This window comes from Sander vitreus, chromosome 9 (genome assembly GCF_031162955.1).
Source record: "Sander vitreus isolate 19-12246 chromosome 9, sanVit1, whole genome shotgun sequence".
Taxonomy (NCBI): Eukaryota; Metazoa; Chordata; class Actinopteri; order Perciformes; family Percidae; genus Sander; species Sander vitreus.
In genome coordinates, this window is record NC_135863.1 from 17,473,279 (window position 1) to 17,491,536 (window position 18,258).

Consider the following 18,258-nt stretch of genomic DNA (forward strand, 5'->3'; position numbering starts at 1 on the left):
TTAAAATGATCAGATTGTAGCTAAGTGGTTGTATGGCAAATGTGTGTTTATATGTTCTTTGCATTTTAACTGCACAACAATAAAAAAAAAATAAACACATATGTGAATAAAATTAAACAAACGGCCAAATAAATAACACTGTGAATGAAAATTCACTTATTTCCAGTCTTGTGTTGTAGGACTACAATCACAAAACTTTCCACCCATTATAACAGGTTCAGCAGGTATCTGGGACACACACACACACACACACACACACACACACACACACACACACACACACACACACACACACACACACACACACACACACACACACACACACACACACACACACACACAGGGACATTACATTGACTCACATTTATTCTCTGAAGATTTGCAATAACGCTTCATAACCATATGCCTGACATAACCTGACTAAACCTGTAACCTGCCTTAAACATTTAATGGTTGAACTGAACTTTATGTAGCCTACCAGCGTTTAGTCTCTAAACTGCTAAGTCCTCATGAATGACAATACAGAGAGAAAGACATGATACAACGTGAGTTGGGAAGCTCGTCAAAAAGTCTTTCACTTTCGATTCCGTTGGTAGTTGAGTCGAGGCTAAAGCCTTTTACGCATGAAAAACAGAACTGCTCTGCAGGCTGCCGGCTCCTTTCGGCAAAGCTGGCCGTGTGGTGCAGACTGAATTTAAGCCATGTTGTGACTACTAATATTTATCGTATTTTGAAACTAGTGTATCAGGTCAATAACTTGTATGAATCAAGAATACAAAACATGAAAGAATGACCATAACCACACTTTCAAACGGGCGGTACCTAAATGATTCACTGGATTTAATAATATATCCTTTCATTATGACACTAGCATAATATTACAGAATTCAAAGTCAGACTGAAAACGCGGTGCGCAACATCAACATCATTCATAAACCAGGCGTTAAAAGCTCAGTATTAAGTTCATTACATTTAGTTTAAAACAAAACAAAACAAGAAAATAAGGTTTTACATATACACCTTTGCACTACCCTCATTCCCACTATAAATCAAATGTATAGAGTTATAGGTTATACTATGTAACTATATTGTTTCTTTTCTTGTTTTTTCTATTCTAATTTAAGTATCTGTATATGTTTGATATGTGTGTAGTGTGAAGGAGCTACAACTTACATTTCATTGTGCAACGCTGTGTTGTAAAATGACAAATGAATCAACCTGGTAACCACACAGAAATTGTGAAAATCCGTTTTCTTCCTAAAACGTGCCCAGACATTATATATACGTATGCTCTGTTAGCCTACTGATGTTGACCTATTTTCTTCATTTAGACTTCTAATTTAAACTCAATACAACTAATATGCTAACACTGATAGAATTGTCAGTCAGAGATGCAGTAGACTATTTGACCCAACCAATTGTTTATGGCCATAATTTGGCGTAGGCCTATAAATCTAAATGAAATGTCGGCCTATAGCTGTTCGTTTTGTTTTAATTCTCTATTCTTTTATAAGAGCCAATATGCAACATCAACAGAAGCAGCTCTCTAAAGCCTTAAATACAGACCAGTTGTATTCACAGTTTTCTCCAGCGGCCTTTTTGTGGCGCAGTAACAGAAAAAGACTGCCATTCAACTTTTCTGTAGCCTGCTAAAGAATAAATAAAAAAGAAAGACTTGGATTTGTGGGTAGGAAGCTATTTTATTGAAAGACATTGAAAAGAAAACTTAGAATGATCACTCACGTGCGCTCAAATAGTCCTCGATGTATTGGGCAGTGGCAACCTTTCCGTGGAGTTGCGCGAGCTGACCGGCTGTACGTCCCTCGCTGTTGGGGGTTTGGGGGTTCGCGGTGAGTCCGATCAGCAGCTGGACCACATTCAGATGGCCCTCCCTGGCGGCCAGGTGCAGCGGTAGGTTACCTTTCTTATCCACAAGGTTTAAATCTGCCCCGTGGTTCACCAGCACACGCACAGCATCTATGAATCCCTCGCGGGCGGCGTCGTGCGTCACCGTGAGACCGCAGAATGGGTCCCTTACGTTGGGGTCTGACCCGGCCTCGAGAAGAACCCTGACCAAGGCTTCGTTCCCCAACTTCACCACCTGCACACAGAAAGAAGGAGGACAACAAACAGATCAGGGAGGGATGAGAAATAAAAGTAAGCATTTGAGTGTAACACCCTGTCCAAACATATAGCTAGCCTATAGGCCTAAAGCTGAAAAATATAATAATAATAATAATAATAATAATAATAATAATAATAATAATAATAATGGCCTATTAACAATTTGGCTTATATAGCCCAACAAATTGGATCAAGGGGTGATGCAGTTTTTTCAACATTCAAACAAAATTAGAGGTGCATGAAATGTGCTTTATAAATCAGATAGGCCTATTATTAAGATGAGGAGACTAAAATGACTCCACTGCAGTGGAGTTACGCAATCCAGCTACAAAACATATTCGGCTGGCATACTCAATTTCGATTCAATTTGTGACTTTGTAGGTAGGTGTGTTAAAGCTAGAATGACTCCACTGTGTACTGATAATGTTAACAGGGGGTTTCCTGCATAGAAGATTTTTTATGCGCCCCCCAAAAGAGGTTTTTGTACGCCCCAAAGGAAAATCACCAGCGGCAAAATGATAAGAATTAAGATTTAAAAAAAAAAAAAAAATAGCAATTCAAATCCTCTTCGACTGTGTTTAAGAGCAATTTACCAAAACGACAGTTAAAAATCAGAACATAAACTTGAACACGAGCGCTAATCTCTGTTTTACTGTCCAGAGTCTGCTGTGTCGGACTCTCCCGGTGATTTTAACGGTGGTCTTTAAATATTAATATTACTTTTTTAAGCAGTTTTGTTGATTGAGGTTTCATTTACTCACACTAATTGTCAGAAATTACAGGTAAATGCATGTAGATTTCTGTCAAATAAGGTAACAGACTCATTGCCTTTACTGTACACGGACAGATTTTAGCTACTGTCCTGCGTAGTCGTCGTCGCCCCCCCCCCCAAAAAAAAGGCCAATCTGAGCCAGGAAAAACCCTGGTTAAGATACCACTATTACTATTATTATTAAAATTATTACTTTCAATAGTAGGATAACATCAGTATTACTATTACATTATAGTACATTGCTTCTGGGCAAACTGTATAAAAACATCTAAGCATGTAAAAAAAATCCAAGCAGGAACAGGCATATTGTGTAACTACAGGCCCTCATTCTCCATTTTCCCTCATCACCTTCACCACCATTTTGTTTCTCTTTCCTCACACTCTACTAGTGACCCTCAAATGTAGCATGCATTTCCTTTATAATAATATAGAATAGGGCTTGAATAACTTGAATAACTAAATCTGAATAACTTCTTTCTCATAATCAAGTGCAACATACTGTATATGCTGAAGAAATACATTAAAGTGTCAAAATGCTAGTGAGAAAATGACATCTTATTGTTCCATTAAAAAAACACAGATGTATTCATAGCAATCATACATTTATGATTATCTGACATGAAATAATTAATTACAGCAAAACTATGAATTTCAAAACGATTTTGGTAAATTATGTGGCTTTTGACTGAATATATTTAGATAAGATATGCTACAAAGTACAAACTCCTCTCTGCCATCTGTCCACAGAGTTCTTAATTTGAAAACTATATAAATATCGATTTTGACAATTTCATAATCATGGAAATTGTCAGTAATCATTCATATATAATGATAAATAAAATCTACTGGATATTAGAAGATAAAGTATGACTAGACCTTACATCGTGTAGCCTACAGCACACAGGAAGTCAAACAGCCACTCTTGTAACACTACAGTGACAGTTCATGGTAAAAAATTACCATGAAAAATAAAATTTTTCCAAGTTCACTTCGACACAAACTAACTTGAAAGTGGTTTATACTAACCTGCAGTGCAGTCATGTTGTGCGAACTAAATCCATTAACATCTGCTCCACTTTGCAGCAAAAGCAGCACTTTGGGTAGGTTTCCTTGGGCAGAGGCATTGCAGAGTGTGTCAGCCATTCTTTTAGAAAAATATAAAGAGATAGAGAGAGATAGAGCCAAGGTGTGTGGAAAAATACTGCAATCCAGAAGGGAAGTCTGACCAAGTATATCTCATAGGCACCTCCCTCCCACATCACACGGCCTTGACCTGCACAGTTCTCACACTGTAAAATATTAAAAACAGCCTACTTTAAAGTAGCCTATTAAAAAATAATTTCTTGGGGGTAGGATATAGCCTATGCAAAATGTTTAATTTCAATTGTTTTGTACTATTGATTGGTGAGGAACTGGAAACTGTTTCTCTCTCTCTCTCTCTCTCTCTCTCTCTCTCTCTCTCTCTCTCTCTCTATATATATATATATATATATATATATATATATATATATATATATATATTGTTTAGAACATATTATAAATACATACATGTTCATGTTTCAGCTTATCTCCAATGTCAACAGACTAAACAATCATATGATGGTTATGGATTAATTTTTACTTTACTTTTACCCAGCTTCATCCAATAATTTGCATACATGGATTTTACACAAGGAAATGTATGATAGGCTACTTTTCACTTTCACAGCTTATATTGTATTTATGGAATAATGATTTTAGTGCTCAATCAGTGTCCAGAGAGGCAATAAATCCATCTCACTCTATGATCTGCGTTTGAACTCCAAACTCAAATTCATTAGTATCCAATTTCTTTAGATTTATAAATATAAAGAGTAATGTTGGATACGCAATCCAACTGCAAAACACATTTTACCACCTCTGAGTGGCTGGTATACTCAATTTATATTAAATTAAAAGCAATGTAGATCATAATTATATGGAAACAATGTAAAAACAGCAATTATTTATATTTTCCACGTGCTGTAATCTCCATCTCGCAGCCCTGACTGTTGTGATCGATGTTCAGCGGGTGTGTTTCTCTGCCCGAGACCCACAGAGGCAACAAGTAGGCTTTTCGTCCTAACCATTATTCTATTCATATGATATAACCTACTTGAAGCTATAATAACTCTAGTTAGGCTATCTAATCTTAAATCTGTAGGATTGATAGGCTATTTGAAAAAAAACAATAACAACTCCACCTTACTTTAAATGTGATTAAAACCATAACACAAGTCTTCCTCCATTGGGTGCCATCCTACCGAGTCGACCGCTGAAAAAGCATCACAAAAATAACAACAACAACAACAACAACAACAACAACAACAACAACAACAGAATAAATAGGCTACATGAGCATAAAATGGTTACATCTACGCATAAGATGTGATGTCATTCAAAGTCACTTCCCGCTCATTTTCAAATGATTTTGCCGAAAAGTAATGGGTTTCTGTATTCGGCTGCCATCACGTGCTGTGTCAGCATGCAAGGGCTGAGAGACAGAGAGAGAGAGGATGGCTGATCTGCCCCAAAGATCGCACAATCATTACGAGATCTCTTTTCATTTTCAAAAGTAACATACCGAATAGGCTACGATGATCCTCCATGAGCAGTGTCACAGCGATGTCCGATTGAATTTCTTTCTTTCACTTGCCGAAAATAGTAAAGCTGCTGCTGAAACATCGTCACGTAGACTACATCACAAAGTAGCCTATAGGCCTATGGTTCATTTGAAGAGTAGATCTGTATGACGCAGGATGTTTGCCTTTAGCCTACAGTTTAGATTTTGAACTACCCACCGAAAAAAATTATGGCGTGATTGGATAGGAGCTAAATGATAGGCGGGACGCTGTCAACGCAACTTAATGATGCTGTAACAACGCAACGGTGATAAAGATGGCCGCATTCATTGCTGCGATATACACAGGTATTATTCCAGACAACACAGTCACGGCGTAGCATATCGTTAAAATCAGTGTCATTCATCTGCAATTATAATATCCAGTGAAAGAGCAAGAGAGGCGTTTTAAAGTAGCGTCGACAAGGGCAACGTCTTTCCTTTCGTCGTGCCGCCCTCTAGTGATGGAAGTTTATATTTCCTCCAAGCTTGGTTTACTGCAGTGGAGTGCAGCGCTGAGTGTGTAGTGATTTACTCCTATACAGAATTCATGTGCCACTTTTAGACACCGCAATGTGGACATATCGCACTTTGACATGATTTATAGGCTACATCAAGCGTACAGACGTGTATTAACTAGATAGTGTGATAGGCCTATAGCCTAGCACTGCGGGGTTAAACATAATAATAAAGGTCAAATTAGGTCAGATGACTGGCGCTCACCGTTATGGTTGATTTTTTTGGTGCCAGGGTTACAACCGGGCTTTGTCCAGTCAAAACTGGCATGCGCCATAATTGCGGGAATTGGTAGGCATATTAGTTATTGTGCAGTTGCCTGAAATATGAGCGCGTTTAGTGAGGTTAACAGCACCAGCCCGTTTGTTGTCTGTGCAATTTTTTTTCAATCCTCAAGTTGCCCTTGTAGGTCTGAAGAGCGATCTAAACGATATAAATCCACCCGCAAAGACAATGAGATTGACATATGGCAAATCTATAAATTATTTTTTGTCCCCTCACTCCGGTGCTGCATCTGATCGGGCACCAGTCTCTGGGTAGACCACATGGATCCAGCCGCATTTCTTTTCTTCCTCCATTCCACCATAGGCCCTCTCTTTTTTTAACTGTCAAGATTTTTTTATTTTGTTGGCCCCTTCAACCCCTAAAGACCTGCCATTAGGCCTACTGACAGCTGAGCCTAGGCTATATGTTTACCCTACTTTTGCGCACACACTCGAATTTTATGCATCTAGATGCATACAACTCGAGTGTGTGCGCAAAAGACACAGATGACACGATGCATCTCAAAAGTGGGATGAGAAGGACTACAAACAAACTCCACACCAATGTGGAAAAAAAAGAATAGAATATTAAATAGGCCTATGTAGCCTACAGCCTACATTTTGAGCTACTGAAGGCACTACCAAAGACACGATCATTTGAATTTAAAAGCTGCGCATGTGCATTAAATATTTACGTAGAGTGTGAAACGACGCTTCTAAACATATTGATATGGGAAAAGGAAATATGGTTCAACGTCTTTTGCGTGGCGTTAGCATGAAAAGGGCAGCGGTCATGTTTAAAACTCAACTGAAGTATTTATCAACCTCACGTCCTCGACTCGAGTTTTTACAACATCTGCAGCCACTTTACGTCAGCCGTAAAGCAATGGACTAGATGACAATAATGATATGAGATAACTGAAAATTGTAACGTTACTTTACAGAATTGTGTCTATCTGAAGCGGCTAAATCCCGATAGAGTTTAACATTTCCAATTTGCCAACCTCTCATTCGTCGCCACGTCTAAGCAAAGTGTTTTGTTAATACTCAGTGTCCCTCAGTGAGGCGATAAAGCGACGAGAGCCAGTGGAAGAAGAATTGCTTTTAGCCAGTCATTGCCATGGCCTCCGAAAGCGGCGAGAGCAACATGGATAGAGAAATGATTCTGGCCGACTTTCAGGTGTGTCTCTTTTGTATGTCCCAGATATTATATTCAGCCGTTAGTAATCTGTTTGCCGTTGTTGAATTGTCTCGGGCTACTGTCAACAACCGTACACACGACCTGACTGGCGTCGGAAACAGCAGACCTGCGCTGAGCTGAGCTTTGCTTTCTGTGGCTAGCTCACCGAGCTAACAATCTGACAGCTTGCTAACTGACTCTGAAGGAAATTTATTAGCTGTGAGCTCGCTAACTAGAAAGCGGTTGTCCAAATATGTCAATCGCAACAGTTAATTTGTGTTTTTCGCTGGTTTCAAGCTTGCTTGTTTGACAGATAACGACGATGTTGTTAAGTTAGCTAAACGAAGAGCTACAGCGCTCACGTTAGCTGTCCACTTGTTTACATATCGCCAGTCGTCCTCTAAGGGCTTTAAATCATCGTCAGAGACGGTGTCCCCCCCGAAGATACCAGATTTGTAGCCCAGTTTGCAGGCAGGATAGTATATTTTGATAAGGAGTAAATACAGGCTACCAAATTATGCTTCTCCTCCAAATGTGCATTGATTTAGAATCATGTTTGTTTTGTTTCTATGCTTAATGACATTACACTAAAACGATATACATCCTTCCTCTAAAATGAACGCTCGAAAAAAAATCAACCTTAGGTCTTGTCTTTGGTGGTGTCCCTCTCATGGGTTTGTTATTGTAGCATTGTGTTTTGAATCAACAAAGTTAACCTTAATAATATTAAACAACAGGCCTAACCAATGCAGCTGTACACATCTCTTACTATCCATTTGGACAGGCCACAATAGATGTATTGTTTAATTAGGCTATTGACATCTCCACCTTATCACATTTTACAAAGCCAGTTCATAGGGTTTCACCTTTGCGCAATGAGTGTTGCAGCTTCGGAAATTGTGGTTTGGACCGATGGTTCAGACACATAAGATATACAATCAGAAACTTGGGGTAAGGTATCCTAATGTTATTACTGGGGAGTCTGATTATGGATTGTGTCAGAGTTTTGCTGCATGAGAATGATGCTTTGAATAACAAAAACTGAATAAAAAATGTATGTTAAACAGTAATTTCTTATAAGTCACAATAGCAGTGATGATTAATAGTAGCATTACATGGACTTCAAACAGGCAGAAGAGCCACCTAATGTATAAAATATCCTCCTTGTCTTCACTGCAGTTATTAATTAACAAAAATAAATATGTACTGAATAATAGATATATCAAATGCACAACATCGTAAATACCAGCCCAGTAGACAACAACACTAGCCAAAGACCTAGAGTACTCCGGGCAAACAGCAACACGGTATATACTGTACAATACATGCATTTCTTTTTGTTGGCAGCTGAAAACTTTAAAGGTAAAAAAATATTTTTTTTCTTTAGTGGATGATTTTAAACTGGGCATAGAGCAATTGTTGCTCAAAGATGACATAAATATGACATTGCTTCAGAGATATTTTACTGCTTTGTTTGACAAGAAAGAGGTTGTAAACTTCTAAACAAACAGATCAAAGACAGCAAGAGCACCAATTCATTAAACACTTGTAATACATAACAATTTCACTATCTACAATTGAAACATTTAGTCTTTGCATCAAACAAAGTCTGTTTTGGCCATATTTTTATTTTTTTATTTCATTTTTTATACATATTTACCAAGTGTTGTCATTAACATTCTCAGTTTGTTGTCATCAATGGTACCTAAGTACTTGAGATGTCAACTGTGTTATTCTTTTGACCTTTAATTGTGGATGTCTAAGGGTTAACATTGCATCCATACCTAAATAAAATTAGCATATCCTTGGTTGTTACTTTTTGTTTAGACTAGATTTTAGTAAAGGTCATCACATGAGTAAATAAACTCATCCTTAACAGGTCAGTTGTCCTGTTTCCTTCCCTGAAAGTACACTTAGATCAACAGTAGCATACTTCAGTAAATGTCTGTTTCTCTGCTGGCTTCTACAGTCATTAGTATACATTGTAAAAGAGAGCGGACCTGAAACACCGTGGCTACACTCTGTGGTCTCCCTGACAAAATATCCACAATCCAACTAATACTATTTGGATCATGATTAAAATTATTTAAAAGCTTTTCTGCAATAAAGTGTTAACAGCCACTAAGACATTTTAAATTAAAGCCTAACATGTTTTACAGATGTTCTGAAACTTCTTGGTGTTTATAAATGTGGACAAGCAGAGTAGCAGTCGCATCATCAACTCCTTAACCTGCCCCCTAGCCAGCTGCACATTAACTTATTGGCTTCTTTCCCCTGCTTCTGAAATGTTTTCATTACTAAAGACGTCAAGGTTACTGTGATCTAATCATTCAGTCATTTGGATTTTCTTGTCTTTGGCACAGGTAAAAAAAAAAACACACTGTTTTATACGAAGTGGGAACCACACAACAGAAGATGTCGCTGCTCTACATAAATTTAGGCAATTTTTGTAAAGGTTTAGCTGGCTCTGTGCCTTATTGCATCTGCATGAGCGTAATCTGCTTTTTAACACTGCTAGTGCCAATTTGTTGTCACTATATCAGAGAATGTGTTTTGATTCTGTCAATTACACCATCATAAGGCTCAAGTCCAAAAAAGGACTGGATTGGACAAAAAGGATTGTCTGCCCTATGTTACACTTCAGGAAGAATACAAAGAGATACACCTAAGATATCAATAGAGCTTGTTTTGTTCACAACTCAAAGATATTCAGTTTACTGTCATAGAGGAGTGAAGCAGCTATAAAATATTCGCATTTAAGAAGCTGGATTTAGAGACTCAAACCGATTAGTCGATTATAAAAATAGTTGCCTATTAATTTAATAGTAGACAACTACTAGATTAATCGGTTCGTCTTTGCAGCTACAATCATGACCCACTTTGCACTATTGTAGTCCTTTTACCACGAAGAACATACATGTCTTGTCTAGTCTACTGTGCAAGGGTCAGGAGTCCAAGGTATTGGGGCAGCAATCAAGGGAATTTGGTGGCCTTCTTTTAATCAAAACATCACTGAAAGGTTCTTGTGAAGACTGCCACCACTTTAAAATGTTGCTGTTATGGGTGGTAGCATAGTGGTTACAATGTTTCTGTTGATTTCGTTCTTTCTCCTGTGTTTTGTTGTGAAATGTATTTTTTATGTACAGACACATTTCACAAAACACACTGCAGCGGAATCTCATACAATGCATTTCTCTCTTGTAATTCCTTTTTTCTTTGTCTTTTCCTCTCACAGGCTTGCACTGGAATTGACAACATTGCAGAGGCAATCACTTTGTTAGAGCTTAATAACTGGGATTTAGTGGTAAGTTCATTATCTGTAGGCTTTGCTCTTTGACAGACAGCCTTAGTTCATCTAGAGTACAGGTTCAAGAGGGCAGGAAACATCCAATAACACACACTGTGTGTAATTTTTTTGTTATGGCCAAATTATTTCTTCATCTTACCCTGTATGTTTTGTGAAGAAGGCAGCATCTTGGCCTCCCTCACTGTGGTAAGAGAGAATGTGTCCTGAGAGGGGTGTGTGTGTGTGTGTGTGTGTGTGAGAGAGACACAGTGGGAGAAAGAATGTTTTGTGCCAAGTTTGTATTAACTCCTGATGAGTCTGAAAAACATGAGCCCTTTACTGTGCAGTGCATACAGGAAGGTGTCAGTCTATATTTAGACCGATGCTAGCAGCAGCAGTCCAAGCAGTGGTAGGACAGACAGTGGGTCCTGGACTCACTGCTCCTGTAAATCTGATGACTTGCAGTTCCTCTGCAGTAGCTGGTAGTTTTTGTAAACATTGACAAAACAAATTTGCTTGTGTGATTGTGTATGCTGTGTTTGGGCGGGGTAGTAAAAAAAAAAAGAAATTAAAGGGATTCTCCTGAGCTGCGTTTTCCCCAGGATATTGTTATTATATTATAGCAGAGCAGGGAATTGTTCAATCCACCCAGATCCTGATGCATCTCATCTTGTGATCAATACATTAGTAAATGGCAGGCTGAACAATATGCATTTATTAATATTTCCTTTATTCAATCAAAAAAAAGAATGGGGGATATGATTATGCCAGCACATAACAACTTACTTTATGTTGCTTGTTTTGCAGTGAAGAATAGTGAGTGTTCGAGAGAAATCCTATCTATTGTGTATTCAAACAAAAGCTCAGTGCAAAGCTGACCGTGGTGGCTGTCATGTTTGTCCTTTCAGCTTTCTTTGTCCTGATCAGTCTCTCACATTTAGTTAGGTTTAGTCTGAAAACTCTCAGCCAGCAAATGTAACATACCCTTTGACAAACATAATGTTACAGAATCAATCAAAATATACAGTAGTACATTTGGCCTGGTTACATGTGGACTGGCTAGTTGTTCCAATCAGTCACTTTTGCATACACAGTAATCTGTCATCATGTAGATCCCTTTTCCTAAGAAATACAAAACAAACATATTTAAGTGCCTGTTTTTTGAAATACTGTACTAGTAAGACATTGTGTAAGTGACATTATCAGGATTTTATGACATTGTTAGTTTTATAATTTTGGTGAAATTTCACCTGATAGAGTAGTCCTAGTCTTGTTCATTCTGAATGACTGGTTAGCATCATGTCCGCTTATAAAAAAACACATGATTATGCTACAATTTACAAAGTTGTGTCTTCGCATAAACAAAATGCCTTCCATGACCACATGCAGTTATCTCAGTTACTGTCCAGATACCTGTATAGAAATATATGCTGCAATATCTGCCAGTCTATTCGAAACATGCTCCTCATGTATTGGTTGTTATTCCATGTTTTGTCATGCTGTAGTTTACTGATTAAAGATGTTATGGGTTGAACGTTATGGATCCCAGTGCACAGTCAACTATAGTTCCTTGGCAAAAAGTTGGCCATTGATACAAGTAGAGATGTTCCGATACCGATACCAGTATCGGTATCGCGTCCGATACTGCCTAAAACGCTGGTATCGGTATCGGGAAGTACTGGAGTTTATGCACCGATCCGATACCACGTAATAAAGCCCTAAAGAAAATCTACGTTAAAATAGTTTATTTATGTTCTTTTTCCATTATAACTGACTGTCAAACTGCATAATAAAAGAACGTTCTGTGGCATTCATGTTTCACAAAGAGATTAACTTGAGCCAGACTGACAACAAAGATAGAAATAATATCACATCCATACAGGGATAGTAGTATACAGTTCTTAAAACATAATAAAATATATGACACACCGGTATCGGATCGGTACTCGGTATCGGCCGATACGCAAGTTCAGGTATCGGAATCGGTATTGAGATGCAAAAAATGGTATCGGACCATCTCTAGATACAATACAGAAACTAAAACAAGAAAATTGCATTATGTTATGTAATTTAGCTCTACTTTCATTACAGGCAGCCATCAATGGAGTGATACCACAGGAGAATGGGATCTTACAAAGGTAATAACCATGTTTCCACACATTTACTGTAAATCAGAGAAAATGTATCACTTGGCCTTACAACACTAAACGAATGCTACCTGATCATGCATATCATAAATTACTTTTCATTTAACTGTGTTCTTCTTATTGTTTAGTTAGATACATATCCATATCCAGCAAATAATGCTAACGTAGAGGCTACTGAGTTGGAGCTTATTGCTCCGGCTATGGTTTCTATTCTGCTGTTTAATAGAGGAATAGTATAAAAGACACTGCAACTGCAAGGAAACCTTCTGCCAAGAGTGGAGTTGTACACCGTTTCTGAAAAGAAAAAGGTTTCTTTAAGAGGCTTTGAGCCCTTCACTTTCCCTCAACGGTTAGTTTACACTCTTGAATGCACTGGGCTGATCTGAATCCACTCACACTAGAGATGTTCTGTTAAACCGTTTTATTTTGTGTACACACTTGTGTGTATGTGTGCGCATGCATGCATGTTCTTTAGTGTGTGGTTCAGGCCCTTGGGCCATGAGAATATTGCTGGTCTTTCTCAAGGGCACACATTGCTATGAATGAAAGCTGGCTGGCAGTCTGACTAGCAGCCAACACATTTACTAAGTGGCTGGCAATGGTAGGAGTAGGCTGGCTTTGCCCAGTAAACAGACTTCTGATGACGTGACCTGAGCTGGAGCCAGTCGGACACTACGCCAACGATCCCATCTAAAATGCATTTCCTCCTCCCTTGTGTCCTCTTTAGTAAGCAGGTTGGGAATTTTAAGAAGGTTGCCTTGTTGATCAGTAACCAAAATTCCTCTGGGCATCAGAGCGTCAAAAATTATTTCCTGATAGAACTTGATAAAAATGCTCAATCCCTTGTTGAACTGGGTCACTGGTCTGACGGTTTGTCCGTGGGTGAAGGACTCAGCAGTTCTGTTTTCTTTGGGACACCTCCTTGACTACACAGGGGAACAGTGCCGTGTGTGTCGGGCAGCATGGAACTACGCCCAAACAGCAGCAACGGACAATTTAACGGCATTCATTGTTACTGTTCCAAGTTTAGGTGAAAGTTCACTCAGGGTCTTTTTTTTTTTACTTTATTTTTTTTTTCTCAGATATTTTCAAGAAGTGTAAGAATACTCTTGGCGAGATCTCTCGTTTTTCCTTTGCTTGGAGTAGTTGAGTCTCATTTGTGTATCATCTCTATCTATCTCCCCACAATACATTTGTGAGATAAAAGTAGTTGTCTGTCTGGTTCACTTTATTGAAGTTATATTTTGTTCTGAATACTATCTCACTAGCTTTCTGCAAATACTGCCATGTCCATTACATGTTCCACATATTTACATGTACTCATGGTATGACTCCCTTTCTGTTTTTAATTTAGGTGGTTTTTCAGATTTTATGTCACAAAGACGGATTAACCTGTCTAATCCATAAACTCGTGCACAGGGTTTAAATCAAATAACTTAATGTCTGTGTGATCCATCCACACTTAGAAGATTTTTTTTCTTAAATTATGTCAGAATATTGAGTGATTTCAGTGCCTAATTATTAAATACTGGCTTACGTTCTTCAGTAACTATTCTCATTGTCCAATTATAAGTTTAGGAAACGATTTGGATCTTAAAATAATTGGTTGGTTTGTTACTTAAGTGGCTAGTGGAGGAGACAGTTATAATGTGCTCTCATTTGGTTGGGTTAATTTCCCACCCTATTGGCCCATTCTGTACATAGAGGTTTTGTGGCTGTTGACGGTTAACCTACGCCTCAGGACAGTGGCCTCTCTAATGTGGTTGGGCCAAATAAAATACAGCCTTTGTTAGAAAGCCTGAGTCTGGCACTCTGTTCTTGCGAGACAGTTGCTGCTTACACTTCAAGGAACAAAGGGCACACTTTGTTCGGGTTGGGGAGACAAAAAGACATTATTTACTGTGTTGTGTAAAACATGGGTCATACACTACACAAGCAGCAAAGGGAAACGCTTGAAAGAGAGTAAAGCAGATATTGTAAGGGAGGATGGGAGGTAAAGCCATTTCTTGTCTACTAGTGACCTCTGTTGGTTCTTGACCATCAGGTCACAGGCTAAAGACAAGAACAAAGATAGGTGTGATGTGGCCACAAATATATAGAGATATTTGTTTCTGATAGCATCATCATTTCAAATGTCCACATTTTTCTGTGGAGATTTTTATATAAGATATTATATAAAGACTGAGCATTTAATCTTCGACACCCTCACTAACCTGTCACCTCTGTACAGTAACTTTTCCAGTGAGGCGAGCCAGTCCAGCATGTTCGGACCTCCTAGCCAATCAGAAGCAGCCGATGCAGCAGCAGGAGGTGCAGTTTCTCCCCCCTCCTCTTCGTCTTTGTCCTCCTCTCCTCCATCGTCCTCAACTTCAGCTTTTTGCCCTGTCAACACCTCCTCCCGACACATTGTAGAGCGTCAGCCCCGGATGCTCAACTTCAGGGTGGAGTACCGGCAGCGCACTGTAGAGCTGGTACTGGAGGAAGGCAGCACAGTCGGTGAGCAACACACACACACACACACACACACACACACACACACACACACACACACACACACACACACACACACACACACACACACACACACACACACTCTCACACTCTCACACTCTCACACTGATACACATACAGTGTATAATACTCAATATTTCACACTGCCTCTTTGTGCATAATATACATTTTCCTCTGCATGAATCTAATTTACAGGAGAAATCAAACAAATCCTCGAGACAGAGCTTGGGGTTCCAGTGTCCAAAATGCAGCTCAAGGGATGGAAATGTGGAGATGTATCCGATAGTGTGAGTTAACAGAACCTATACATGTTTGTCACAACAGGCAAGTGAAAGAAAACACAATGTAGCATCAAGAAAAGACGGCAGTGGTGATGTGAGCTAAACCTATCGTCTTTAATATGTTTTTTTTTTGTTTTTTTTACATTTCAAATTTCAAGGTTTAGAACATTAGCATACATTACATTGTTTTAACACTGTTATCCAAAACATCCTATACAACCTTGTGTATGTTCATATTAAGCATCTGTGGCCAAATGCAAATCACACCACTGGTCTTCACAGCCTTTCTCAGGTCACCGAGCTCTAGCCAACATACCAACATTTGTCTTAAAAACAGGCCTGTTACCCCACAGTCAGTACAACTATGTCATGTTCCTAAAAACAATATTTCCACTTCTAACCAACTAGTGCAGAGTAACAGGCTTCCCTCAAAAATATTCATCAGGGGATGCATGACGTATACAGTATGTAGTGACCACAAATGTCTTCTCTTAACAAATTATCTCCACAGCCATGAGTCCTTCCTACTGAGTGGAACTATTTTGAAGTTGTATCTCTGTCTGTGTGTAATCAGACGGTGATGAGAAGTTTACACCTGCCCAAGAACAACAGCCTGTATGTCCTGACTCCCGACATCGCCCCTACTGCCAGTACCAGCAAAAACAGGTACTCAGCCCAGCATTCAGCACTCGCTGACTCTGCTTTTTTTATTTGTAATCCTATAATAAATCCTCCTCCTCTTCCCATCCTGGTACACATACACTCTATGAAATACTACTGGTAGTCGTATGAGCGTAGTTCTTAATAGTGAACACCAGGTGGCGGTCTATGTCAAGTTTAGGAGAAGATGGATCCAGAATCCAGCTAGCAAACACAATTTTCTTTGGTATATTAAGAGACATTTGACCTGCTGGTGCACATTCATTTTCTCACATCCATTGTGACATTTTCATAGGAAAACTGCAATCTCTGTTGTGTAAATAATAATTTTTCCTCCCATCTTTGTTTATTTTAGCCTGACATTGCTGCTTGCTTAAGGTTGTTTTGTATCATACTCTTCATAGACTGTGTGTCAGATATCCACACTACATATCTATTATTTATTCCGTTTTTCTTTTTCTCAAAAAACACCAGTCTGCCATGTTAGTGATAGTACCCAGTGACAATAGAGATTTGTTAGGAAAGCTTCATTAAGCCTGTGTTTTCCATCCAGAGATTGTTCTGTTCATTTCAGTGAATCCGTGGCAGTATTAGCAACCTTTCCTACTGAAATGTCAGGCCGCTCATTGTAAAGCCAAAGCAGTAATACAATCACAGGTGGCAGCTGAAGATGTGATTGTCCTTTCATCAGTGTCAGGTAAACATCGTCCAAAGAAGTCCTATTTCTCCATTCATTTTACCTGCATATTGAAGGGTGACCAAGACCCTTTTTATTTAAAATTTGAGGATTATAGCATTGGACTGGTAAAGATAGCTACAAACCCCAATTCTAATGAAGTTGGGACGTTGTGTAAAACGTAAATAAGAACGGAATACAATGATTTTCAAATCCTTTTCAACATATATTCAATTGAATACACTACAAAGACAATATATTTAATGTTCATACTGATAAACTTTATTGTTTTCTTTTTTTTTGCAAATATTCACTGAATTTGAATTTGATGCCTGCAACACCTTCCAAAATAGCTGTATACTGAACAGAAACAATTAGAAATGGTACAGTATTTTGTTGATGAGCAGAATGGATTTAGAAATAACAAGCCTGTATTGTTCTTATATACTGTATGCTTGCCTTTAAATGTGTGGAAGCGGGGTGGATGATGGTAGATTATATAAGCAATCCAGACCTTGTGTAGTTTCCCAGTTGCTTGTATTGAAATCAGATATGTTTACTGACTGGTACACCTTTTGGAGTAACATAAGGTGATATCTTTTTTCCAACTCTTTTTGCAATATTTGTGAAAGACTTAGGGTCACAAATTAAGGAACCTAATGTAGGCATATGCTTGGGCGATGATATGAAATTGGGTTCTTTATTATACACGGATGACATCATTTTACTGGTTTAGTCAAAGCCTGGCCTGCAGAATATGTTGACTGTTTTTCTCTTGATGCATTTAAGATTCATGAGGTTGGAGTTGGGTTCCTTGTTGACTCTACTGGGAGAGCGCTAAGATCATTGGAAAAGTAATTTAAGATAGCTAATTTTCAACCAATTGGCTCAACATCACCCTGAAATAATATTGTGTACAGATGAGCAACAATTGGAATGGCCGTTTCATTTTGAAGTTTGATAACTTTGTCTCAAAAGCCTGGAAAATAAGGCAAGATGTATTATTTGATTAGTATTTATTCTGATTCAGTGATTTATGAATTTTGTTGTAGATGATTTTCGATTTGATTGTGAAAGATGCTTAACTCGCTTCTCTAGGTTTGGACTTTCTCTGCAAATGTATACGCAGCACTCCTGGCTTGTATGAATTTATGGTGACTTGTAGGCCTTGTAGTTATATTTATGACACAATAATACAAATCTC

General features: G+C 38.5%; 2 protein-coding genes across 4 annotated transcripts in view; one reads left to right on the top strand and one right to left on the bottom strand.

Annotated features, from left to right (window-relative positions):
- Positions 1-5,700, bottom strand: part of cdkn2c (cyclin-dependent kinase inhibitor 2C (p18, inhibits CDK4)) — a 7,420-nt gene extending 1,720 nt beyond the window's left edge. Inside the window, exons 1-4 of one of the 3 annotated variants that reach the window (XM_078259012.1) lie at positions 5,499-5,700; positions 5,124-5,189; positions 3,923-4,040; positions 1,744-2,101 (exon numbers count right to left, since the gene is read on the bottom strand). In XM_078259012.1, the coding sequence (XP_078115138.1) occupies positions 1,744-2,101; positions 3,923-4,039 (475 nt within the window). In that variant the 5' untranslated portion in view covers position 4,040; positions 5,124-5,189; positions 5,499-5,700. Of the gene's footprint in view, positions 1-1,743; positions 2,102-3,922; positions 4,117-5,123; positions 5,190-5,498 lie in introns of those variants that run through there. The other 2 variants (XM_078259013.1, XM_078259011.1) reach the window with 2 other exon arrangements.
- Positions 5,701-7,167: 1,467 nt separating this feature from the next.
- Positions 7,168-18,258, top strand: part of faf1 (Fas (TNFRSF6) associated factor 1) — a 66,524-nt gene continuing 55,433 nt past the window's right edge. Inside the window, exons 1-6 of the mRNA XM_078259014.1 lie at positions 7,168-7,493; positions 10,729-10,797; positions 12,871-12,917; positions 15,157-15,422; positions 15,633-15,724; positions 16,293-16,384. Coding sequence (XP_078115140.1) covers positions 7,434-7,493; positions 10,729-10,797; positions 12,871-12,917; positions 15,157-15,422; positions 15,633-15,724; positions 16,293-16,384 — 626 coding nt within the window. The 5' untranslated portion in view covers positions 7,168-7,433. The remainder of the gene's footprint in view (positions 7,494-10,728; positions 10,798-12,870; positions 12,918-15,156; positions 15,423-15,632; positions 15,725-16,292; positions 16,385-18,258) is intronic.